This window comes from Siniperca chuatsi, linkage group LG17, assembly GCF_020085105.1.
Source record: "Siniperca chuatsi isolate FFG_IHB_CAS linkage group LG17, ASM2008510v1, whole genome shotgun sequence".
NCBI classification, from domain to species: domain Eukaryota; kingdom Metazoa; phylum Chordata; class Actinopteri; order Centrarchiformes; family Sinipercidae; genus Siniperca; species Siniperca chuatsi.
Window position 1 is genome coordinate 22,039 of NC_058058.1, and position 26,746 is coordinate 48,784.

A 26,746-nucleotide genomic window follows, 5' to 3' on the forward strand; every position below is an offset into this window, starting at 1 on the left:
CTACAAAAGTCATAAAACACATGTTTACATTAAACTTTAGTTATTAAAGTGTACTGTTAAATTCGGCTCAGAAATCAGCAGAAATTTATTTTTAGTTTCTACTTTGAAACTGAAAAGCTGCTGGTTTTAAGAAATCTGCAGGTGTCAGTCAGTTCATCAGTGTTGATCAGTCAGTGATGTTTTTGGGTGAATAAATAAGATCAACCAGAAAACAGACTGTTGGATGAAATCTTTCAGAAAATCAGATTTTATGTTTTTTGGGGTCTCTGTTTGTTTGTGAAAATAAACTGAGGAAATATGAAATTAAACACCTAAACTTAAACACGAAACATGTTGTTTTGTGGTTCTTCTTAAAACTAGGTTCTGTCTGATCATGTGACTGCACAACAACAACAACTGAGGTCTGAGTGTTTTCTTTATTAATCTAAATAAACATTTTGTCTACAAAACATTTTGAAATAGTAAAAGTTTGATGTCTTCAAATGTTTTGTACCACAAACAGTCTAAAAACCCAAAGAGGTTCAGTTTACTTCACATTTAAGAAAATTATTAAATTTGTGTTACTGTGACTGTCTGCCTATTTAAATATTTATGTTTCATCTGTTAACCTTTGTTTTTTGTGTAATTTTACTTTTTATTTTAATGAAACATAATATTTGTACCCGGTTTAAATTAGTGTTGATGAATGGATTTATAACACAAGACAAATACTCACATGCCAATACTCATTTTATCTTGATTATCTTGTTTTCATAATTGGTGAAAGCCAAAATCTTGATTGAAAGTAAAACTCAATCGCCCAGCCATAGTTCAGGTTGTATTTTCCGCCTCACAGTTTGACTGAATTCAGCTGGAAACTGATGTATAAACAGAGTAAAAAGTTCTGGTGTCTCAGACAGAAGAAGCATTTCCAGACTCCTGATTTTACAGTGTAGATGTTGTAGTGTTTTTTACAGTGTAGATGTTACGGTGTAGGAGTTGCAGTTTTTTTCACGGTGTAGGTGTTACAGTGTAGGAGTCGTAGTGTTTTTCACAGTGTAGGTGTTGTAGTGTTTTTTACAGTGTAGGTGTTACGGTGTAGGAGTCGTAGTGTTTTTCACAGTGTAGGTGTTGTAGTGTTTTTTACAGTGTAGATGTTACGGTGTAGGAGTTGCAGTTTTTTCACGGTGTAGGTGTTACAGTGTAGGTGTCGTAGTGTTTTTCACAGTGTAGATGTTACGGTGTAGGAGTCGTAGTCTTTTTCACAGTGTAGGTGTTGTAGTGTTTTTTACAGTGTAGATGTTACGGTGTAGGTGTCGTAGTGTTTTTTACAGTGTAGATGTTACGGTGTAGGAGTCGTAGTGTTTTTTACAGTACAGGTGTTACGGTGTAGGTGTCGTAGTGTTTTTCACAGTGTAGGTGTTGTAGTGTTTTTTACAGTGTAGGTGTTACGGTGTAGGAGTCGTAGTGTTTTTCACAGTGTAGGTGTTGTAGTGTTTTTTACAGTGTAGATGTTACGTGTAGGAGTCGTAGTGTTTTTCACAGTGTAGGTGTTACGGTGTAGGTGTCGTAGTGTTTTTTACAGTGTAGGTGTTACGGTGTAGGTGTCGTAGTGTTTTTTTACAGTGTAGGTGTTACGGTGTAGGTGTCGTGGTGTTTTTTACAGTGTAGGTGTTACGGTGTAGGTGTCGTAGTGTTTTTCACAGTGTAGATGTTACAGTGTAAGAGTCGTAGTGTTTTTTACAGTGTAGGTGTTATGGTGTAGGAGTCGTAGTGTTTTTTACAGTGTAGGTGTTGTCGTGTTTTTTACAGTGTAGATGTTACGTGTAGGAGTCGTAGTGTTTTTCACAGTGTAGGTGTTACGGTGTAGGTGTCGTGGTGTTTTTCACAGTGTAGGTGTTACGGTGTAGGTGTCGTAGTGTTTTTTTACAGTGTAGGTGTTACGGTGTAGGTGTCGTGGTGTTTTTTACAGTGTAGGTGTTACGGTGTAGGTGTCGTAGTGTTTTTCACAGTGTAGATGTTACAGTGTAAGAGTCGTAGTGTTTTTTACAGTGTAGGTGTTACGGTGTAGGAGTCGTAGTGTTTTTTACAGTGTAGGTGTTGTCGTGTTTTTTACAGTGTAGATGTTACGTGTAGGAGTCGTAGTGTTTTTCACAGTGTAGGTGTTACGGTGTAGGTGTCGTAGTGTTTTTTACAGTGTAGGTGTTACAGTGTAGGTGTTGTAGTGTTTTCCTCAGTGTAGGTGTTGTAGTGTTTTTTACAGTGTAGATGTTACGGTGTAGGAGTCGTAGTCTTTTTCACAGTGTAGGTGTTGTAGTGTTTTTTACAGTGTAGATGTTACGTGTAGGAGTCGTAGTGTTTTTCACAGTGTAGGTGTTACGGTGTAGGTGTCGTGGTGTTTTTCACAGTGTAGGTGTTACGGTGTAGGTGTCGTAGTGTTTTTTTACAGTGTAGGTGTTACGGTGTAGGTGTCGTGGTGTTTTTTACAGTGTAGGTGTTACGGTGTAGGTGTCGTAGTGTTTTTCACAGTGTAGATGTTACAGTGTAAGAGTCGTAGTGTTTTTACAGTGTAGGTGTTACGGTGTAGGAGTCGTAGTGTTTTTTACAGTGTAGGTGTTGTCGTGTTTTTTACAGTGTAGATGTTACGTGTAGGAGTCGTAGTGTTTTTCACAGTGTAGGTGTTACGGTGTAGGTGTCGTAGTGTTTTTTACAGTGTAGGTGTTACAGTGTAGGTGTTGTAGTGTTTTTTACAGTGTAGGTGTTACGCTGTAGGTGTCGTAGTGTTTTTCACAGTGTAGGTGTTACGGTGTAGGTGTCGTAGTGTTTTTTACAGTGTAGGTGTTACGGTGTAGGTGTCGTAGTGTTTTTCACAGTGTAGGTGTCGTAGTGTTTTTTACAGTGTAGGTGTTACGGTGTAGGTGTCGTAGTGTTTTTTACAGTGTAGAGTAGTAGTTCAGCGTGTAGGTGTAGTGGCAGTAAACGGGCAGCAGGTGGCGCTGTGACTCTGTCATTGTCACGGAAAGTTTTCAAGAGTAAAAACAAACATTCAGACGGTCGATGATGTTTTAATGGAAACATCTAATTTATTCAGTGATCATTTTAAAAGCTTTCATCTCAGATATGTATGTATATTAAATGTGTTATTTCTATGTAATTCATAGGCTATATTATATATATAATATGTATCATTCATATAATGACAATAATAGGCCTACATTTTATTTATAGAGCGCCTTTCAGGGCACTCACAGACACTTTACATAAGTTCAAATGGTCATAATTTATATATATACTATTCATAAACAGCTAACTCCTAGCTTTTGAATGGAATGAATGTGATTTGGTTATACGTCCTTTAAATCACATTAAATGTGATTTGAGAAAACACAGAATATAAAGACTAAAGGAACATACTGGAGAACCCATCTCATCCCCTGCATGTACCGGCAGTAACCGTCTCGTCCTGCTGAGCGTTTGAAGCGTTCCTTCGAACCAACGTAACGCCGTAACGACTTCAGTCTCAGCCAACTCTGTGGTTTCTGAGGCCACAGCAGGATGGTACCGTACTACACTGTGCCGACTATACATGCGGACACGATTTATAAGTTTTTATACATTTTATATTATATTGATGCGTACCACTGCACATGTATCTTACATATTTTTCTTAGTATTTTTTACTATTTTTTATTGTATTCCTTATCTATTCATTATTTATTATTCATTTTCTATTCCCTACATATCCCTGCTGTTGTGAGACTCAAATTTCCCCTCGAGGTTAAATAAAGAGCTACCTACCTATAAGACAGGTAGATTCAGCTTTATTGTGTAAAAGTGCTGAGACAACGAAATGCAGTTTAGCATCTGACCAGAAGTGCAAAAAGCAGTAATGTACATATGTATAGAGGTATATATAAGTAAACCGTAAGGGGTACACATTACTACGCTAAGATGTATACAGTATGAACAAAAGTCTTTACAGGAACGTCTGCGGCTTAAAATAATGTGAATGTGCCCTTTAATGATGCCAGTGTTGGAGCTGCTCTGACGTGACACAGTGAAATCACAGATAAATAAACAGCTGATGAGAGGATTATCAATGATTTATATTTATAAAACTGATCTGTGTTCACACACAGCTTTATGAATATATTCGATAAAAATATAATGTATATAAATATATTTATTCCTCTCTCTCTGACGACTGATTAAAACAACTTTATTTTATACTCTGAGATTCAAAGTGTCTGAGTTTACAGCAAATGAGTCTGAAAAGATTCACAGACATGAATATTTTGAACTCTAGTTGCTCTATGGAGCTTTTTTTAGTAACTGTTTAAAGATCGACTGAACCAGACTTCACTCAGAAAATGACCTTTAATCCACAGCATTATGTGACCATGTAAAAGATGTCTCAATGTGAATATAATATAATATTATAATAATTTAAATGAGTGAGGTCTTCAGTCCTGAGCTCAGTTTAACCCCTCGTGGTCTAGCAGCCTCACAGACTTGACATGATGACAGTGAACAGGCTTTAGATTCAGCCTGATTCCTGCTGCTGGTTTCACACAATTCTACGGATCTACAGGTGAAACATGTTCACCTGATGGCAGGTAGTAAACAGGTGTGTTCATTCTAACATCAGCTCAGAGCTCAGTGTATCCCACAATGCACTGCTGCGTCACACTAGCCCAGCTGTTTAATGAGTCTATAAACAATAATCAGACATGAAGAAGTTAAAGTTTATAACATGTTGGATTCAAACTGAATAAAATTATTAACATTTAAACACTAAAGTTACAACAGAACCTCCACAGATGGTTTTATCACTCAATATTAACAATAATATCACATATCTGTCAACATAAATATTAAATAAACTTTTATCAGAGATTTTGAGAAATATGTTGCATCCTTAAAAATGTTATCAGACAGAAACCATCAAAATAAAATCATGTTATAATTTTTTATGTTAGTAAGTAGTAGTTAGTAGACTCACATTCTTTTAGATAATTTAATATCTTTATTAATTGTATTTCTCTGTTTTACTGTCGTCTGAGCAGGAGGAAAGTGAACATACAGTAGCACAATGCAAATTCCACGTAAAGATTTAAAATAATAGTAATGTAATGGTAATGATAGTGGTAACAATATTAACATTAATAAAAATAATAACAGCAATAATAATGATAATAATAGTAATACGACTAATAATAATAAGTGTAGAATTGGTTGGCGAGCAGGAACATGGGGACAGCAGGTGGCTTCAAAACATGTCTGTAAAATGAACCAGACTATTGACTGGAGTTCCCCTTCAGACTGACGGTCTCACTGTGTCAGTGTGAGTGTTTCTAATAAAAAGTGACAGTAAACTGAAGGTAAAATAAACCTGATCAGTTCTCCACACACTGATAGTGTCTGATCAGTTAGTGTTGTTGTTTCAGCCTGGATGACGCAGACAGACACAGTGTGCTTCAGGTTCATATCAGCTGATCCCGGATCAGTTTCCTACAGTGATCCTGTCTGGTATGTCTGTAATTCATCCTGCTGATGGAGATCTGAGAGATGAGACTTATTACTCTGCTGGCAGACGCTCCGGCTCGCCGCCGTCCAGCCGAACGTTCGCCGACTCACGTTAAAGATCAGTTACCATCCAGAAAACTAATGACAGTCTGAATTCTTCACTTTAATGAAAAGAACTAAAACATCTCAGAGAACACTTCCTTATAAGGCCGTCCTATCTGGTCATGTGACACATCAGGTAAAATAAACAGCCAGCTCGACCTTGAAGCAGTTTGACCTTTAACCTGACAGTCAGCTGCGTCAGACACAGATCAGATCTGAGGTCAGCGGAGAGAGTCGAGGGAAAGTGCCGCAGCTAACGGCCAGGCTGTTATCATTAATGATTCTACTGTCGACTACTTTCTTGATTTTTTTCAAACATGTTTGATATTTGTGACTGACGTCGACGACCGATGACGTCACTTGTGTTTTGGAGAGGGAGACGTACCTGTAAATAAACAGCTTTACCTGAAGTTAGCTTTGTTTTACAAAGTTCATTCAGCTCCATCCAGGATCTCACCCAACGCTCAGCTTTTTTCAGTCTTTTTTGGACTTTTCAGCTCAAATTTTCTTTAATAGTCTCGACTAGTCTTTACCAGCCTGTACCAGTTTCTACTTTCTACCACTCTCTATACCACGATGCAATAACCCCCACTAGTCTGTACCAGGTTTGGCCAATCTGTATCAGTCTCTAATGTTCTCTAGTAACACACAACACCTCAGCAGTGGTGGGTAAGGTAACAACACCACCTTAATTTTCTGAGGAGGCTAAGGAAAGCCACCCTCCCCCAAAAGCTGCTTGTCAGATTTTACAGATGCACCACAGAGAGTATCCTAACAAACTGCATGACAGCCTGCTATAGCAGCTGCACCAAAGCTGACAAAAAAGCTTTCCAGCGGGTTTTGAAAACAGCACAAGACATTGTTGGCATTGAGCTGCCATCACCAGAACATCTTCACAGCCCCCGCTGTGTGAGGAGGGCTAAGAACATCGTAAAAGACATTACACACCTTGGACACCATCCGTTTAAGCTCCTCACATCAGGCAGGCGCTTCAGATCAATCTGCTCAAATAGACACAAATAGACTGAAAAACAGCTTTTCTCCCAAAAGCTGTGGCACTATTGAACTCAGACATCTACTCAGCCTGATAAGACAGATGTGCTGCCATCATTGGAGCACATGCAATATTTACTTACATGTCACTTCAAGCCACTAATTATGTGCAGTATTTATACACCAACCACACGTCATTCAACACGGCGATACACCATCACTCCATATCTGTCGCACTGCACCTTTACTGCACTTTTGCTGCTGATGCTTTTTGCACCCTTGTTAGTTGTATTTTATACTATATATTGATTACATTTTGTACTTTCATTGCTTAGATTCTGTACTTTTTATCGCTGATATTTTATTTTTCTTATTCCATTCTTGTCTTATTTATTTTTTGTGTATGTGTAAAGTCTTAAACACAAATGCACCATTTAAGGTTGATGCAATTGCAATTTCAATGGGCTTGCACAATGACAATAACATTCTTGAATCTTGAATCTAATGTTCCCTACTAGTCTTTACCAGTCTATACTAGTCTCTAATGTCTCTAAAGTCTAAAGTCTCTTCGGTGAAAGAGAGAAACATGAATTCAGAAGGTGTACAGCTGTATTTTTCAATTTGATAAGGAAAATAGGTGTAAGAATATTTATTTTGTTTATTTATTAGACAAAAAAAGCTAAGAGAGCCTGTGTAACATAGCGACCATGCAACTCGCACACATCTTCTAGCTGGAACTACCTGTCCTGAGCTATTCTATCAGACTATCGCCTCTCGAGGCACAAGTGGTATTACAACCAGCCCGTCCTTACCAGAAAAACGGCCATATAGGTCAATTGTGCAAGCCGGTTATTAAGACCCATATTTACGTGTAATGTTAGGCCACAACCTCTAGTGGCCATAGTAATTATGATGGGAACAAAGGAGGAAGTCAGCTGACGGAGCATAAAGAGCGACAAAGTTAACATTAGGAGGTGGCTGGGGTCGTGGATGGTTCAAACAAACACAGGACTTTCAACCAGGAGACCGGGGTTTGTTTCGAGTGTGAAATGAAGTCAACTTTGACTTAATTAAAAATTTAAGTTAAATCACGTTACATAAGTGACTTACGTAATTTATTTTAACCAAAACCACAATCTTAGTAGTAGTTTTGTTTCCTAAACCTACCCAAACTGCACAACATTAATCACGTGACATACGTAACGTACTTAAGCGGTACTCCTGTCACTGGTACTTTCCAACGCACATATATGTTGTTTTGCTATCTGCTATACATTTAAACGTACACTACTTCTGCTCAAGCACTCATGGCTCTCTCCTTATTTTAATGGTTTTCTCGTTGATCCCACAGTTTACACGCTATTAATTTTTGCTAGCTACCATTCTGTAGCTTAGCAGCTAGCAATGGCTTCTCTCTCTCACTCTCCTGCTCGGTGTGTCAAATGTTTAGCTATTCCTCTGCCTCCTTTAGTGATAATGGTACATTTAATAAATGTAGTTACTTAGTAATTGGAAACGCGGTTCCATACCATGGGAACTCAATCATTAGCTGCAGTAGTTAGCCAGCTTCCAGTAGCCAGTGCGGACCAAACAGAGGTAGCTCCTGTTAGCCGTCTCCAGGTAGGCTGGGTGACTGTCCGAAGGAAGCATAACCCTAAGCAGAAGCCCACGGTTCACCACCAACCTGTTCACGTTTCTAACAAGTTCTCCCCACTCAGCGACACACCCGCTGAGAAACCAACTCTGATTATTGGCAGCTCCTTTTTGAGAAACGTGTTAGCGACAACAGCGACCATAGTCAAATGTAGTCCTGGGGCCAGAGCGGGAGACACTGAATCCTATTTAAAACTGCTGGCTAAGGAAAAACATAAATACAGTAAGATTGTTATTCACGTTGGCGGTAACGACTCCCAATTACACCAATCGGAGGTCACTAAAGTTAATGTTGAGTCGGTGTGTACATATGCAAAGATAATGTCGGACTCTGTAGTTTTCTCTGGGCCCCTGCCAAACCTGACCAGTGATGACATGTTTAGCCGCATGTCTTCATGCCGCTGCTGGCTGTCGAGGTGGTGTCCAGCAAACGATGTGGGCTTTGTAGATAACTGGCGGACCTTCTGGGGAAGACCTGGTCTGATTAGCAGAGACGGCATTCATCCCACTTTGGATGGAGCAGCTGTCATATCCAGAAATCTGGCCGAGTTTATTAGTGGACCTAAACCATGACAACTCAGAGTTCAGACCAGGAGGCAGAGTTGCAGTCCTGCACGCTTCTCTGTGCTTCCAGAGCTGTTACCCCCCAAAACTCCATAGTGACAGTGTCTGCCCCCCAACCACTTAAATTAATTAAGTTAACAGGAGAGGAGTTATACATAAAAACAAAAACGCTGAAAGAGCACAACAAAACAGGAGAATTAAATGTGGACTCTTAAACATCAGATCTCTGTCATCTAAAGCTGCACTGGTGAATGATTTAATATCAGAGTTTCATATTGACTTATTCTGTCTCACTGAAACCTGGCTGGGTCATGAAGAATATGTTGCCTAAATGAATCCACTCCGCCCAGTCATGTTAATACTCACGTTCCTCGAGGCACCGGCCGAGGAGGTGGACCTGCAGCATCTTCGACTCAAGCCTATTAATCAACCCAAAACCTAAACTAAATTATAACTCATTCGAAAGCCTTGTTCTTAGTCTTTCACACCCGACCTGGAAAACATGACAGCCAGTTCTATTTGTTATAGTGTACCGCGCTCCTGGTCCTTATTCTGAGTTTTTATCTGAAATCTCAGAGCTTTTATCAAGTTTAGTCCTAAAAACAGAAAGTAATTATTGTAGGTGATTTCAATATTCATGTGGACAATGAAAATGATGCTTTAGTACTGCATTTATCTCATTATTAGATTCGATTGGCTTTTGTCAGAGTGTCCATAAACCCACTCACTGTTTTAACCACACCCTCGACCTTGTTCTGGTATATGGCATTGAAATTGAACATTTAATAGTCTTTCCACAGAATCCTTCATTATCGGACCATTATTTAATAACTTTTGAACTGCTGTTACTGGACTACACGCCATTAGGCAAAAACTCCTACTCTAGATGTCTGTCTGATATTGCTGTAGCTAAATTTAAGGAAGCGATCCCATATGCATTTAATTCAGTGTTATGTCTCAATATAACAGAGGACTCTTATGCAAATCACAGCCCCTCCCAAATTGACCATCTAGCTGATAGCGCTGCAGGCTCACTGCGAACGACACTCGATTCTATCACCCCTCTAAAAAAGAAGATAATAAAACAAAGAAGGTTAGCTCCATGGTATAACCCCCAAACCTGCAAAATTAAAGCAAACATCATGAAACCTTGAAAGGAAATGGCGTTCCAACAAGCTGGAAGAATCTCGTTTAGTCTGGCAAGATAGTCTTAAAACATACAGGAAGGCCCTCCGTAATGCCAGAGCAGCTTACTACTCATCATTAATAGAGGGAAATAAGAACAACCCCAGGTTTCTTTTCAGCACTGTAGCCAGGCTGACAGAGAGTCACAGCTCTATTGAGTCATGTATTCCTATAGCTCTCAGTAGTAGGGACTTCATGAGCTTCTTTAATGATAAAATTTTGACTCTTAGAGACTAAATTCATCCCATCCTGCCATCAAACGGTACAAATGTATTTGATAAAGCTTATAGTTAGGGCTGGCTCGGGTGAGTCCTGAACCATCCCTTAGTTATGCTGCTATAGGCCTAGACTGCCGGGAGACTTCCCATGATGCACCTCTTTCCCCTCTCCTCCTCTCCATCTGTATGTATTTTTATCCCATTACTGCATGTTACTAACTCGACATCTTCTCTCTCCCGTAGTTCTGTGCTTTCTCGTCTCTCTCCTCTCTTCTTCTGTCGCTTTCAGCAGGTATTTCTGCCTCCGGAGCTGCAGAGTCTGGATCTGTGGTTGTGGCCACCTGCTGCCCCCGTGTTCCTGCAGAGTCTGGATCTGTGGTTGTGGCCACCTGCTGCCCCGTGTTCCGGCTCGACAACTGCTACTACAGTTGTTGTTATTGGCTCTGTTACTATTATTGTCATTATTATTCCTCTCAACCTAACACGGCAGCGGCGGATGGCTGCCCCCCCTGAATCTGGTTCTGCTCGAGGTTTCTGCCTGTTAAAGGAAGTTTTTTCTTGCCACTGTGGCCAAATGCTTGCTCATGGTGGGATTTGTTAGGTCTCTGTAAATAACATTATAAAGAGTTCGGTCTCAACCTGCTCTATAGGAAAAGTGCAATGAGATAACTTCTGTTGTGAATTGGCGCTATATAAATAAAATTTTATTGTATTGAACTCAATAAATTGCAACACAATACATAGACGTCTTTGACATGACGTCAGAACAGTTCTTCACATTCTGTTGATAAAGTTAGTTCATTTTTTAAAATGTTATAAACTAAAATGCTGGTCACATCTTATTCCCTTTTAAACACAGTTTAAACACTCTTTCGTTCCTGACCTAACACGTGTGCTCCTTCCCGTACATGCAGAACATACGAAGGCAGGACAAAGAAACACACACACACACTCACATTCACACGCTCACACACACACTCTCACATTCACACGCTCACACACACACTCTCACATTCACACGCTCACACACACACTCTCACATTCACACGCGCACACACACACTCTCACATTCACACGTGCACACACACACACACTCTCTACTGGACTTTACCAGTCTCTAATGTTCTCTACCAGTCTGTAGTAGTCTTTACCAGTCTCTACTAGTCTCTCATGTTCTCTACTGGACTTTACCAGTCTCTAATGTTCTCTACTGGACTTTACCAGTCTCTAATGTTCTCTACCAGTCTGTAGTAGTCTTTACCAGTCTCTACTAGTCTCTCATGTTCTCTACTGGACTTTACCAGTCTCTAATGTTCTCTACTGGACTTTACCAGTCTCTAATGTTCTCTACCAGTCTGTAGTAGTCTTTACCAGTCTCTACTAGTCTCTAATGTTCTCTACTGGACTTTACCAGTCTCTAATGTTCTCTACTGGACTTTACCAGTCTCTAATGTTCTCTACCAGTCTGTAGTAGTCTTTACCAGTCTCTACTAGTCTCTCATGTTCTCTACTGGACTTTACCAGTCTCTAATGTTCTCTACTGGACTTTACCAGTCTCTAATGTTCTCTACCAGTCTGTAGTAGTCTTTACCAGTCTCTACTAGTCTCTAATGTTCTCTACTGGACTTTACCAGTCTCTAATGTTCTCTACTGGACTTTACCAGTCTCTAATGTTCTCTCAGGCCACCCCCAGCATGAATGATGCAGTTAAACAGAAAAAAAGAGAAGAAAAGATTAGTTTAAAAAATGAAGTAGTTCATTTAGAAAAGGGGAGGGTGGTAAATATGTTCACATATTACAGTGATGGACGGTAATACTTGATAGAGTGGAAGTGGAGGTGAGATGGGGAGGTGGACAGTGACATATAAAGGTTAGGGTTAAAAATAAATAAGTAATGAAGAGATACTGGAGTGCTGTTGGTGTGCTGATTAGTTTGTATGTATTTCACAATGGTGTACATCAATAATAGTGATAATAGGAGAGGGTTGTAATGTAAAGTAATGTGTTTGTTGTATGTTTATGCGTGTCAGGGGGCTAATAGTTGCATGAGTAACGATTCTGGCTTATACACAGTGGGGTGTATGGCTGTAGGATTTACTGGCTACATCCCAGTCCACCAGCAAGCCAGCTTGGGCAGTCTGGACTGTGACTGCCCTCCTCCATGCCCTCCCAAACATGGAAAAAAAACCTCCCCCTTAAGGAGCTTTCTCCCTCCTGTTAGTCGCATGAATTGATGTTGAATACATGGCTGGTGTGGTCATCCTTAGGAAGCATGTCCACAAACTGCTTCCCCCAAACCAATAACAGCGCAGTTGTTATCCAGCCGTTATCGGACACCTTCACCACTGTGTTGGGGGTAACGTTATAAACCATTCTGCTTTTAGCCTCTTGGCTTTGAAGATGACCAAGAGGGGACAGTAGTCCCCTGCAGCATTAAAGCTGGCCAAAGCTGTTGTCATCTCCCCCTTTTCGCCTGACGTGACCTCGCAGCAGGCACTCCCAACCTCTGAAATCACAGTGGCCGACAGAAAATGGTCCTGCACTCCTGTCTCATCGTAATTCCAAATGTGGGAAGGCACATCCTTGATTCCCAGCTCAGTAAGAAGATCTTGATACTGCTGGAACCATTTCTCAATTGCTGTGGCATTAATCCCTGGGCTTCCAGTTTCCTTTGGCTGAGGTCAGGATTACAGCGCATAAAATTTTCAACCAGTACCAGCATGTCATGCTTTCTGGAACTGATGTGTTTCATGGTTAATAGATGCAGTCAGGTTTTCCATTGCTATGTGTTCTTTAAGGAGGTCTATCCATCCGAGCTGTGTGATGCCTTTGTCTGTCCAAGTGGTGAAATTCAGTGGTTTTTTTGTCCTGAAGGAAGTCTGGATTATTCCATAGTGGTGTGTATTTACAAGGTGTGTGTGTGTAAAATGCATGATTTTGTGAGCTTTCCACCAAGCTGTCAGAGCTATAGTTATGGTAGTATTGTTGAAACAGTTATTCGCATTCTCTCCTTAAGAAACTGTCAAATCTGGATCTGGAGCAGTGAGACGTTGAAGCGCCATCTGGGGGTTGTTTATGGAATTGCTTGCTATGGAGATTTAAGGAGATAGCAGCATAATCCCATATTGAGGTATATGTCTTGAATGATATACTTACTTATGAGGAAGAATTCTATATGGGATGATGAGAAATGTGAAAATACTTTTGTTGTTGGATTATTTAGTCCAAACTCCTCCACATACCGTTTTATTATTTCGGTGGATTGACATTTTCTGCTTGCTGTTCCTGATCTGTGTATTGCTGGGTTAAGAACTGTGTTAAAATCACCTCCAATGATAATGTTGGTGTTTGTCAGGCAGTTTCTCCTGGTTATGTATGGGGTAACTGCTGCTTGCAGGCAATAAAGAATTATTAGGAACGAGAGACTAAGACAGGTATTGTGTTTGGGTATTTCATTACCATCATCTCATCAGCACTAAATGCAACCGCAAGGGGGCACAAGCCAGTGTCTTCTTGTGCCAGTCCCAAGTCTGGATAAATGCAGAGGGTTGTGTCAGGAAGGGCATCCAACGTAAAACACATGCCAAATTAAAAATGCGAATCATGACAATGACTTCCATACCGGATCGGTCGAGGCCCGGGTTAACAACGACCACCACCGGTGCTGTTGACCTACAGGGTACCGGTGGAAATTGGACTACTGTTGGTCGAAGACGAAGAAGGAGAGGAGGAAGGTGTGTTCGTAGGCAGAGAGAGAAGAGGAAAGCTAAGAATGTAGGACTGACAGTAGGGACTTTGAATGTTGGGACTATGACAGGGAAGGCTAGAGAGTTGATCGACATGATGCAGAGAAGGAAGGTGGACATACTGTGTGTCCAGGAGTCCAGGTGGAAAGGTAGCAAGGCTAGAAGCTTAGGAGCAGGGTTCAAGTTGTTCTACCATGGGTCAGATAGGAAGAGAAACGGAGTAGGAGTTATCCTGAAAGAGGAGTTTGTGAGGAATGTTCTAGAGGTGAAAAGAATATCAGACAGGTTGATGAGTCTGAAGCTGGAAATTGAAGGGGTGATGTTCAGTGTTGTGGGTGGTTATGCCCCACAGGTAGGATGTGAGTTAGAAGAGAAGGAGAAAATCTGGAGTGAGTTAGATGAAGTGATGCAGAGCATCCCCAGAGGTGAGAGAGTGGTGATTGGTGCAGATTTCAATGGGCATGAAGGTGAAGGGAACAGAGGTGATGAGAATGTGATGGGCAGGTTTGGTCTTCAGGACAGGAACGCAGAAGGACAGATGGTGCTAGACTTTGCAAAGAGGATGGAAATGGCTGTAGTGAACACTTTCTTCCAGAAGAGGCAGGAACATAGGGTGACATATAAGAGCGGAGGTAGAAGCACTCAGGTGGAGTACAGGTGGACTACATCTTGTGTAGTCGTTGTAATCTGAAAGAGACCAGTGACTGTAAAGTAGTGGTAGGGGAGAGTGTAGCCAGACAACACAGGATGGTAGTGTGTAAAAGGAAGATGAAGAGGACAAAGGCAGAGCAGAGGACGAAGTGGTGGAAGTTGAAAAAGGAAGAATGTCGTGTAGTTTTCAGGGAGAAGCTGAGACAGACTCTGGGTGGTAAGGAAGTGCTCCCAGATGACTGGACCACTACAGCTAATGTGATCAGGGAGACAGGTAGGAGGGTACTTGGTGTGTCATCTGGAAAGAGGAAAGCGGACAAGCAGACTTGGTGGTGGAACGAGGAAGTTCAGGAGTGTATACAGAGAAAGAGGTTAGCTAAGAAGAAGAGGGACACTGAGAGGACTGAAGAGAGTAGACAGGAGTACAGGGAGATGCAGCGTAAGGTGGAGGTAGAGGTGGCAAAGGCCAAACAAAGAGCATATGAGGACTTGTATGCTAGGTTGGACACTAAAGAGGGAGAGGTGGATTTGTACAGGTTGGCCAGACAAAGAGATAGAGATGGGAAGGATGTGCAGCAGGTGAGGGTGATTAAAGATAAGGATGGAAATGTATTGACAGGTGCCAGGAGTGTGATGGGAAGATGGAAGGAGTACTTTGAAGAGTTGATGAATGAGGAAAATGAAAGGGAACGAAGAGTAGAAGAGGTGACTGGTGTGGAGCAGGAAGTGGCAAAGATTAGCAGAGTGAAGTGAGGAGGACGATGAAGAGGATGAAGAGTGGAAAGGCAGTTGGTCCTGATGACATACCTGTGCAGGTATGGAAGTGTCTAGGAGAGGTGGCAGTAGAGTTTCTGACTAGTTTGTTTAACAGATCTTGGAGAGTGAGAGGATGCCTGAGGAATGGAGGAGAAGTGTACTGGTGCCAGTTTTTAAGAACAAGGGAGATGTGCAGAGCTGTGGCAGCTACAGAGGAATAAAGCCGATGATACAGTGAAGCTGTGGGAAAGAGTAGTGGAAGCTAGGCTAAGGGCAGAGGTGAGCATCTGTGAGCAGCAACATGGTTTCATGCCTAGAAAGAGTACAACAGATGCAGTATTTGCCTTGAGGATGCTGAAGGAGAAGCACAGAGAAGGTCATAGGGAGTTGCATTGTGTCTTCGTAGATTTAGAGAAAGCGTATGACAGGGTGCCGAGAGAGGAGCTGTGGTATTGTATGAGAAAGTCTGGAGTGGCAGAGAAGTATGTTAGGGTGGTGCAGGACAGGTATGACAGCTGTAAGACCGTGGTGAGGTGTGCTGTAGGTGTGACGGAGGAGTTCAAGGTGGAGGTGGGTCTGCATCAAGGATCGGCTCTGAGCCCCTTCTTGTTTGCTCTGGTGATGGACAGGCTGACAGATGAGAGACAGGAATCTCCATGGACTATGATGTTTGCGGATGACATTGTGATTTGTAGTGAGAGCAGGGAGCAGGTGGAGGAAAATCTAGAGAGATGGAGGTCTGCTCTGGAAAACAGAGGAATGAAGCTCAGCCGCAGTAAGACAGAATACAGGTGCGTCAATGAGAGGGACCCAGGTGGGACGGTGAGGTTACAGGGAGCAGAGGTGAAGAAGGTGCAGGACTTTAAGTACTTAGGGTCAACGGTTCAGAGCGATGGAGACTGTGGAGAAGAGGTGAAGAGGCGAGTGCGAGCAGGTTGGAGCGGGTGGAGAAAAGTGTCAGGTGTGTTGTGTGATAAAAGAGTCTCAGCAAGAATGAAAGGAAAGGTGTTGAAGACGGCGGTGAGACCAGCGATGTTGGACAGCTTAGAGACAGCGGCGCTGAAGAAAAGACAAGAGGCAGAGCTGGAGGCAGCAGAGCTGAAGATGTTGAGGTTCTCTTTGGGAGGGACGAGGACGGACAGGATCAGGAACGAGGACATCAGAGGGACAGCTCATGTTAGATGTTTCGGAGATAAAGTCAGAGAGGCCAGATCGAGGTGGTTTGGACGTGTTCAGAGGAGAGACTGTGAATATATTGGTAGAAGGATGCTGAGGTTGGAGCTGCCAGGCAGGAGGTCTAGAGGAAGACCAGAGAGGAGGTTTATGGATGTAGTGAGAGAGGACATGAAGCTAACTGGTGTGAGTGAAGAGGACGCAGAGGACAGGGTTAGATGGAGGCACATGATTCGCTGTGGCGACCCCTGAAAGGGAACAGCCGAAAGGAAAAGAAGAAGCATCTCTTCAGCACTAGACAGCATCAGGTTTTCTGATTGGCACGACACCAGTCTCTACTAGTCTGTAAGGTTCTCTACTGGTCTTTACCAGTCTTTATTAGTTTCTTATGGTCCTGGTTCACGTCACATTAACAGTGATTATTTCAGGTATGAAACAGTGTATTTACTCGTGTTCATAGATGGTATTTTACAGTCATCCTGTGTTTCAGGTCCGTCCTTCCTTCTGTGGGACGCCCTCAGACAAACAGAGGATGGAGGGATGGTGGACTGATTAATGGATGGAAGCTCTATAAACATGTAAATCTGACCTTACAGTGTTTCAAAGCCGCAGCGTTGGCTGAATGAAGCAGCGCTGCTTTAAAAAGCTTCTTCAGCCGTTCAGTCGACTCTCCGTTTACACAGAAAGACGTTTTCAGACAGAAGAGGCTTTGATACTCAAATACCACCCCCACCCCCGCCGCCATTATCACTGTGTGTGTGTGTGTGTGTGTGTGTGTGTGTGTGTGTGTGTGTGTGTGTGTGTGTGTGTGTGCTTTTCCTTTAGGACAGAAGCCAATCTACCTGCTTTTCCTTTACAACACACACACACACACACACACACACAACTATCTGCATCTTTCCACACGCTACAATTAAACATAATAATAATAATAATAAATATTTAGTGTTAATATAAGTATTTATTGTATTTATATTTCTAATGTTTTGCTGCAGCTGTGTGTGTGTGTGTGTGTGTGACTATTGTTCTTTGCTGTGTCTGCTTTTGACAGCTGTTTTTGCACTATTAATGTCAAATACATATATATCTATCTATATAACTATAAATCACAATTCATGTCAGGGAAGATACTGCTCTCTGATTGGCTGCAGTAATGTGGAATACATGTGGAGTAAATGTTTATTAAACTGCAGGTAACCATAGCAACAGCTAACAGTTGGGTTTATGTTGAAACAGTACAGAAAACAGAAAAGTCTAAACATTAACAACCAATCTGAGGACAAAACAAGATGGCCTCAAGGCGAGGGCACGCACCTGTACACACCTGTTCGCACCTGTACACACCTGTACGCACCTGTACACACCTGTACGCACCTGTACGCACCTGTACACACCTGTACACACCTGTAAGCTATCACTGATGACAGACAGGTGAACTATTAGTGCTGACAAGTAGCGCTGCATGTATTATGCCTTTATTATCACTCCGCTGTTTGTCCAAACTACCTGCGGGTGATTACAGTACTCTCCACAGGAACGGGAATCGCCCCCCTCCGTGTCCAACACAAGCTCTGTCACAAAATTCATTCAGTTTTGGTCCAAACTGTCTCTTTTCATTTGTAAGTTCATCAGTGTCATTAATAACTGTCTATGCTCCTACAGAAAGTCTCTGTGCTTCATCAGACTGAGACTTCTGGCAGGTGAGGACAGGTGAGGACAGGTGAGGACAGCTCTGACGTCTCCTAAATATTAAATAATAATGATAATATAAATATCAGCAGAAACACTCATTTTCTAAAATACTTTTTCTCCTCCATGAAATTGTGACCAAGTGAGAATTTGTGGGGCAGTTAAGACTGATTTCCTAATCTGAGATACTTCATATACAGGACCTGGTCTGGTTCTGGTCTGTACTGGTTCAGGACTTCCAGGTGAAGCATCATTGTTCTGCTCTAATTGTTTATCAGGTTCTATCAGATGGATCTGAGTCTGGAGGATTCGGTGTTCTGTTGTAACTTGACCTGCTGCTAATGTTCAGACTCACTGGGTGTGTTTGTTCGGGGGGAATTCCCTGAACTGTGAGGACGTCAGGAAACTCCACAAAGACGCATAGTGTGTGTCTGTGTGTTGTATTTCTGCCACTGTGAGGACCACTTTGAGATTTACACAAGCTAAGGACATTTCTATACAATGAGACATCTCTATAAGGTGAGGACATTTCTATGAGGTGAGGACATATAACTTAAATCCTTGTTACGCCTTCAAAGTTAAAGGGCAGCGTTTGGCACAGACCTTACTAAAACCTAAATCTATAAATCAGTTAGTGTGAAGTTATTATCAAATTATTTTTTAAGGTCTTCTTAAGGTTTTGAATACATATGGAAATTATTTTTAATCGCTTTGCTTTTGATTTTTTCTCTGTTCTTGTGCGGAGGATGTTTTTCTTTGGAAAGTTTCACTCAGCAGAAACATAATGCTGACAGTTTTCTGACATGATGCGAACAAAGCAGAGACACGTTCATACAAATATCTAAATAAACTTTTAGGAATTGAGAACTGACGTTGAATTTGAAAATCGATCAAAGATGAGATCAGCTGTGGGGGATTATAGAGAATGGAAAACAGCGTGTAAACCTGGCCCACCTTTAGTCTAAAGTTAGACTTGAGTTTATGCTGAGTTTATGTCCGGGTCCACACAGATTCAGAACTACTAACCTGTGTGGGAGTCTTCTTCAACTCTTCCAGCAGAATATTAACACAGAAACCTGATACTCACACAGTCTCTGGGCCGTCCTCTGTCCCGCTGACATTTAGGCAGATATATAAACCGCCGTGCCAGACGCTCAGAGCCAGAAGACTCCTGCAGTGCAATACTGAAGTACTGTAACACTCACCTGTCTGCCTACCTGTCACACTGATCCAGGGACCGTCTGACCTCACAGCATCATGCTCACTAGGTATGTACATCGTTTCCTCTCTGTGTGTCTCGTCCCACAATGCAATGCTCCACAGACATGGAGGAGAATACAAACAGGAAACAGAAACATTTGTCTGATATGTGTTTCGTTTTTTACGTTGACTTCAATGTTTCTCTTCTACTGTTTGTTACATGAGTTCACTGTTTTAGTGTGTGTGTGTGTGTGTGTGTGTGTGTGTTGTCATGTTGTGTTTGTCAAGTTGTCAGTTTGATTCAGAGGTCAAAGGTCAGCAGACTTCTGTGTAATGTAATGTATGTAATGTAATGAAATTGTAAATTGTGAATGTATTAATTTTAAAGCTGAACTGAATCCAGTAGAAAATGAGATTTGTTTGTTCAGAAACATTTAAAAATAAAACTATTTAAATAATAACGAGACATGTGACATCAGAGGCGTGTCATCATGTTCTGACTGCTGATAGGCTGAAACAGAGACATAAATCAGTTAAATTAGTTTCTTTAATGAACTTTAATGTTTCTGAATTATTTTTAATATAAATTTGATCAAACTGAATTCACTTTTGAATGTTAAAAACTGAAATGGTGGAACAGATTCAAAGAGATCAAATTCACTTTTCAAACTTTGTAACAAATGTCTAATTATTAAATAAAACTTCACAGTGACCAAATTTAAATCAGCTCATACAGATGTTTCCTGTCAGAATGCATGTTTTATTAAATTGATCCTTCTGAGTCTGTTTCTGTTCATCTCTTTGGTTTTAATCATAATTATCTGATTATATGATGGACCACTTTGTGTCAGTACTGAACTTCTTCAGTTTACAGCTAAAGTGCCGTTAGTGTCCTCTACAGGCTGCAGACGTCATTACAGCCACAATATGAACAAACAGCATCCTGATGATTTATTTATTCTTAAAGTCTTAAACCAGCTCTCAGTTTGTCCTGTTCTTTAGTTAATGACCCATGCCCTTTCCTCTAGTGCCACCTTCAGGACAAACGTTAGATTTTAACGTGTGGTGAATAATGCGTGGTGCACTGGAGAAGAGTTGTAGACGCGTTTTAATTTTGATGGACTTGCAGTGAAGCTCACGCTGGCCGGCACCTCGCTCTCAAAGTAAGAAAATGTAGTAATGTAACGAGCCAGTCACAGCTCAGCCTGAAGCATAACACAACATGAAGCAGCTGCTGCAGAGTGTTCGGTCCGACCTGTGGACGGTGGCCCTGGGAGGACACAAATGTGTCACACTGAAGGTTGTGTCTGTTCTGCAGGAACGTTGTTCTTCTGTTCTCTCTGTTCGTCCTGCTGGTGGAGGGAGACCTCGACTCCAACGGTCAGAGTAAATCTAATCTCTTCTGATTGGTGATCAGACTAAACCCTGACTCAGAGTAAATCAGATGACACCACAGTTTGATTAGAAGGTAATTTGACTGATGTACTGAAACTGTTTTGTGTTTGCAGATGCTGGAATACAAGCCATGTCGACAGGTAAATCACCTGTCTGTCTCCCATCACCCATAGATACACTGGACATGTCTGTCTGTCCTCTAACCTGTCTCTGTCTCACCTGTCTGTCCTCTCTGTCTGTCAGATAAAGACTCCACCTCTGATGAAGCCCCCACAGGTGAGCCACAAACCGTCCACTTAATAAACGACGTGCAATAAAATCATGAATCAGCATTTCAGCTGCGTTCTAAGTTCAAATGTTCTCACTGGAGATGTTTCTGTGATCTAAAAAAGATGGTTTTTGTTGTTAAAATGAGAAATTAAAGTTTTGTCAGAGTCACTTGTGTCTGAATCTGAGTGGCCAGAAACTTTCAGTCATCCTGCTTTTGATCCAACAAGTAGAATCGTTTTTTTTAATCAACCAAATCTTGTTTGTCAGTAATCTTCATCTTGTCTTACATTATGAGCGGAACCAGTCAGCAATACACCAGACACAAGTGTTTCTCAGTCAAGTCCGCTGATTCAAACGTTTATTTAATAACCTTTCCATATGAGCGAAGTTTCGCACCGCAGACAAACAGGATGAAACTGTGTCACCATCATCGACATGTAGTCAGTTTCTGCTGAGTGTAACGTCTGAACACGTTCTGACTGAGCTGTGACGCTGTCGTTGATGATGATGATGATGATGATGATGATGTTGTTTTTGCTGTTTCAGAGAGTATGAACGCCGTCTCTCCTGATCAGCCCGGTAAGACTACAGATCTGAAACCTTTTTGTTAGTTTCATCAGACTGAACTCTGCAGAGAAATATCAAACCCAGTGTTACAGCAGCTATAATGTATATGTTTATAATAGCAGTGCAGGAACTAACTGTGTGTCGGGTCTCTGGGAGTGTCCCTCGGCTTTACGCAGCTTTATAGTGAGTTTCAGCTCACTGTTTATCTGTCCGGCCCACGACTTCACTGTTTTCATTGGCTCTCTCTGCTCTCATAGCTCGTGGTCAGAGACAGTGGGTTAGACATTAGCTGGTGAACACACAGATAAACGATCAGTTAGTGCAGGTTTAAAAAGAAACTTTATTTTCTATAAAACATTTATTGATGAGTTATCTGACTAAAATAAAGGCAAAGATAAAGAGAATTTATCACATGTCAAATTTAGAGTGTGGATGAACGAATGAATGTCCAAACAGGGATCAATAAAGTGAAATTTAACAGTCACAGTAGAAACACACCGGTGGAATAAAGACCAAATATCCACTGACCAGTAAGGATCAGTAAACTTTCTTACTTTATTCATCTCAGTAGGCGACCACATATTCATTCACACACAGAAAAACAATCTAAAAAGATGATAATACAAATTTTGAAGGGTTAATGGCAGCGGCTGATCCGCAACTGACCAACAATATGCAACACAAACAAAAGTGATTTTCTTTTGTTTATTTTACAGGGTCCATGTTCTCCTCTGTTTGTGTCCTGCAGATATTTAGGACCATAAATTAATAACTTGTATTCCTGTCTGTAAGTAAAAGAGAAGGATTTTTACTTTTATCTTTCACTTAAATTTGATAAATACAGGAGCAGAGTTCACACTAAACGTCCCACAGAAGTATCAGTTCAATTAAAAATATGTTATTCATCCTTCAAGGGGCTTGAAAACACAAACGATTCATTTACAAACAGAAAAACTGATTAAAAAATACAAATATGACAACGTTAGAAAGCTGAAATACACAAGAGTTAATGGCAGCGGCCGACCAACAATATCCAACAACACAGCGTACATTATGTCATAAAGAGTCAAAGTGCATTCTTCAGATGTGTGTGGCTGTTCATGAAGTTTCTACGGAGGTTTCCTTCCTGTGTTACTCTGACATCTAGTGGTTTAACCTGATAAATGATCCTTTTCCTTCACAGCAGACATTTTGACTTGTCTCAGTAGTAAAGTGTTACTAACAGTGTCCACATAAACCACAACAGTGTGACACTGAATCCGCATGAACCAGGACCCTGAAACTGAATTCATTTGATTATTCACACCTGTGATTTACCTGCTGTCACATGTTCAACATGTCTGATGGAAGCAGGGTTATTAAAACAGGGCTGCAGTTTTACCACGTAAAAACATACACGGTGAGGGATTCTTTAATAGTCGGCACTGAATCGAGAATGAGGTCTGATGAACGTTTACAGCTTTAATGTCAAAAATCAATTGTCTTTCCAGATAAAAGAGAATAGATATATTTATAAATAATCTTTGTTTGAATTGATTGATTCCAGATGAATCCCAGTATTATGGAGGAGGACCTTCAGGTAGGAACATGATGATGATGATGATGATGATGATGATGTTACTGTCAGGATGAATAAACTGAGCAAAGAACCTGAAGCGGAAGTTATTTCCTGATATCAGATACATCAGAGCATCTTGCAGCAAAGTTTCTGTTCCAACATTCATGATCACGTTCCTGTGAGCTGGTTGGTCAGATTTCTGTACCTGATGCTGAAACTCACCTGTTCACCTGCTCACCTGTTCATGTGTGTGCGTTGATGTGTTTCAGATACCAGCAGCTCCAGTTCAGAGACTGCAGAGGGTGAGAACACTATATATATATATATACACTGTACGTATATATATGTGTATAACCCAGGCTACATAATATATACTCATTAATTCATCCAGTCATCTATTCATATATCTAAAGGGTGAATCCTCCGTACATTTATCTACTTATTCATCCATTCATCTAGAAATCTGCTCACTCATCGTCCACCTATCCATTCGATACCTATCCTACATGTATTTACTCATTCAATCATTTGATTTTAATGTTGTGTTTTTTGTAGCTCCACCAGCCAATCAGGTGACAGCACCTGGTACGTCCTTTTTTCTTCTTCTACCTCTGAATATCTGTTTAAATCTGAGTGAGTTTCTAAACGTTTCTGTTGGTTTCAGAACCTGCTGCAGCTGCTGCAAACAGTGTGGAGGAAGAAGATGGTGAGACAAAATGTTATAATAATAAATATTCTAAGATACTATACTACATTTTACCATATCACACAATATCACCAATAATTATTATTTATGTTCTGTAGATAGTTCTACTCTATTTTTAATTTATGTCTTTTAAGAACCTGCTGGAGAGTTTATATTTTGCATTCATTTGTTTTTATAGAGTCAGTTCAATTTTAACTATTTTAAGGCTTCAATATTTATATACAGGGTTAGGGGCAGTGTGCATTGTCCATGTCCAGTGAAAACCGTGTATCTCCAGATTTGGTGATTTTTATTGACTTGTGAAACACTAGAAAGGTGGTGTTAAAATAAACTTACTGACAGTACTTCAACATTTTTCACATGAACTCAAGTGTTGGTTTGAGAGAATTATCTTCTTCTCTGGTTGAATAAAATATCCAGAAACCCATCAGATTATCTGAGAAATACATCGTCAAAAAACTGACAACAGCAAATAAAAAGGCGACATAGTTTTCACTGGACAGAGAACAAAATGACTGAACACTCAATGAATAAAATAAAATCAACAAATAATAGTAAAGATATATTTGAAACTTTGGGCGCCCGGTAGCTCACCTTTGCTGCACTCTCTCTCTCTCCCACATTTCTTGTCTCTCTTCAGCTGTTCCTGTCAAATCAAGGCAAAAGGCCCAAAAAATAATCTTTAAAAAATATATCTATATTTGAAACTTCATTTTTGTTTTTGGGTTAGTTTTTGGGGGGAGCAGGGTTTAAACTCCTGACCTCAGTATTTCTAAAATCCTGTCTACGTCCCTGCACACCACGTAACACAGTACAGCAGAAAATAAAGGAAGCAGACTCCACACAGGGTTATCATGACCTACGTTTACATAAATATGTACAGGAATACATGTAAGAGAGGGTTTGACTTAACGCACTGTAACATAACATATACTTTATCAGAAACAACACAGTGTAGTGTTAGTTTGATAAAATTCATCACTTTGATACTGAGTAATAAACCAAGCCAAAGAGCTGGCCTAGCTAGTTAGCAGCATTAGTAGCCTTTTTAAGCTGAGGCTGAAAATCTATAGAGGTTTAGTTTATGTGTCTGTGTTGTGTGTTTATTTACAGCAGATTGTAGATTCAGAATTACTTTGACATTGTTGTTGCTCTAGCTAACAGGAGCTAACGGGCTAATTCTGGTAGCCGTTGTTGAGCTTGCTAGTTTAAGAGGCAGGAGCAATGTGACTGGCTGAAAGGTAAGAGGGCGGTGACATCACCACTGTCATGAAAAATGCAATTCTGAAATTAAAACAGACTTTTAAAGGACATTTTCAAATAAAAACATGTTTAATGAAATAAAAATGTTTTATGAAAATGAGAAGGATGAAATAACATTTCATAATAATAAGTTAAGTTTCATTATTTCTTACGGTATTTCACAAATTCTTGGTTCATTTATATATTTAATTCTATTCATATGATTATTTATTTCACAATGTCTTTTTTAATGATTTAATATTGAACACTTCTGTTTGTTTCAAACTGTTTTTCTCACAGAGGATGAGAGCTCCGACTCTGAAGAAGGAGGAAAGAAAAAGTTCAGCTCTCGCTCAGCCAAACCTCAGAGCCCTTCCTTCCCACCACAGAGCCCCGCCCATGTTATCCAAAGCCCCGCCCACACCCCTCAGAGCCCCGCCCTTCCTCCCCAGCCAATCATTCCTCAGCCGAAAGCTCTGGTGAGAAACCGAACGTCCAAGAGACGATCCAGGACCAACCGGCGTCAGATATAAGACATCAACGCACACAGTAACACACAAAGTAACACACACGTAGGTATAAAAACAGTCACACATGTGAACACATAAACTCAGATAAACACATATCAGGTTCATGTTCACCTTCAGTCTGAAAAACTCCACTCTGCAGACACACCGAGCCATCTGATTGGTCGTCTGATTGGTCGACCAGAATGATTACAGGTGTCCAGGATCCAGGGGCTGTATTCGAACTAAGTTTATTTGTGCAGCGTGTTTGGACACAATTACTCCTCTAAAAAAAGAAAATAATCTTCAGGAGATAAAAGTCACTTTATTTTAATCACAGCTGTGAGAAAAAACTAATGAATTAATTATCTGAACTGTTTGTGAGTTTGTGTTTGATTTTTTGGTCAAAGTTGTGACAAACAGGTTCATCAGATGACTTAGAGAAATAAACTAAAATGTTTTCTGACTCAAAGTTCACACTGATTTAATTATTTTCAGTCAGTTTCTCAGTCTGTCAGTTGGGAGCCACTTTGTCCCCTGATATGTTAATTAATTGGGCCCCTGGACTCCCTGCAGACATTACTGTGTTAAATCAGCTCAGTTTATATGCTGTTATATGTTTTTTACTTTCATTCATTCATAAATTCATAACTATAAACAAACACATTTAAACAACATGATGTTCACATGTTCTGTTTGTTACTTTTGTCATATTTGAATAAAGTTTAACTGAACATGAACTCCCACTGACCTCTGACCCAGTTTACCCTCAGCTCTGCCTGTCAGGATCAAATTATCCAGCATCACCCAGGGGTGAAGGGATTTTCCCTCAAAACACCAGGAAGTGAAAATGAAAGATGTTCAGACAGATTTGTCGTCAGTCTGTTCTCACAGCAGCAGGTTCAGATTCCTTCACTTGGTCATGAATTTAATTAAATTAAACATTCAGAATTGAAACCATAAAATTTTAATATAAACTGATCTGCAGCAGACATTGAGATCATATTATTATACATGTTCCTGAATCAAGTGGCGTTTGAACATAACACACACACACAGTTGTGGGT

The 26,746-nt window shown here is 40.7% G+C and overlaps 1 protein-coding gene across 4 annotated transcripts; it reads left to right on the forward strand.

Annotated features, from left to right (window-relative positions):
- The first annotated feature begins 18,613 nt into the window (after positions 1–18,613).
- si:ch211-133n4.6 (uncharacterized protein LOC797776 homolog) lies at positions 18,614–26,419 on the forward strand. Of its 4 annotated transcripts, none has more exons than XM_044172534.1 (11): positions 18,616–18,754; positions 19,327–19,503; positions 20,754–20,815; positions 20,944–20,970; positions 21,074–21,106; positions 21,647–21,679; positions 23,214–23,246; positions 23,495–23,527; positions 23,781–23,810; positions 23,890–23,931; positions 25,474–26,419. In XM_044172534.1, the coding sequence occupies exons 2-11, from the start codon at positions 19,493–19,495 to the stop codon at positions 25,704–25,706; spliced, it is 537 nt and encodes a 178-aa protein (XP_044028469.1). In that variant the 5' UTR covers positions 18,616–18,754; positions 19,327–19,492; the 3' UTR covers positions 25,707–26,419. The 4 variants fall into 4 exon arrangements, with proteins under 4 accessions (XP_044028471.1, XP_044028469.1, XP_044028468.1 ...); XM_044172533.1 differs by having other exon boundaries at positions 19,361–19,503; XM_044172535.1 differs by having other exon boundaries at positions 19,365–19,503.
- Positions 26,420–26,746: the final 327 nt, after the last annotated feature.

What these genes read in the sequence shown, in the direction of transcription:
- si:ch211-133n4.6 (XM_044172534.1), top strand. An exon ending in TTATGGAGGAGGACCTTCAG is followed by an intron (nt 23,247 to 23,494) that starts GTAGGAACATGA and finishes GATGTGTTTCAG; the next exon opens with ATACCAGCAGCTCCAGTTCA. An exon ending in CAGTTCAGAGACTGCAGAGG is followed by an intron (nt 23,528 to 23,780) that starts GTGAGAACACTA and finishes TGTTTTTTGTAG; the next exon opens with CTCCACCAGCCAATCAGGTG.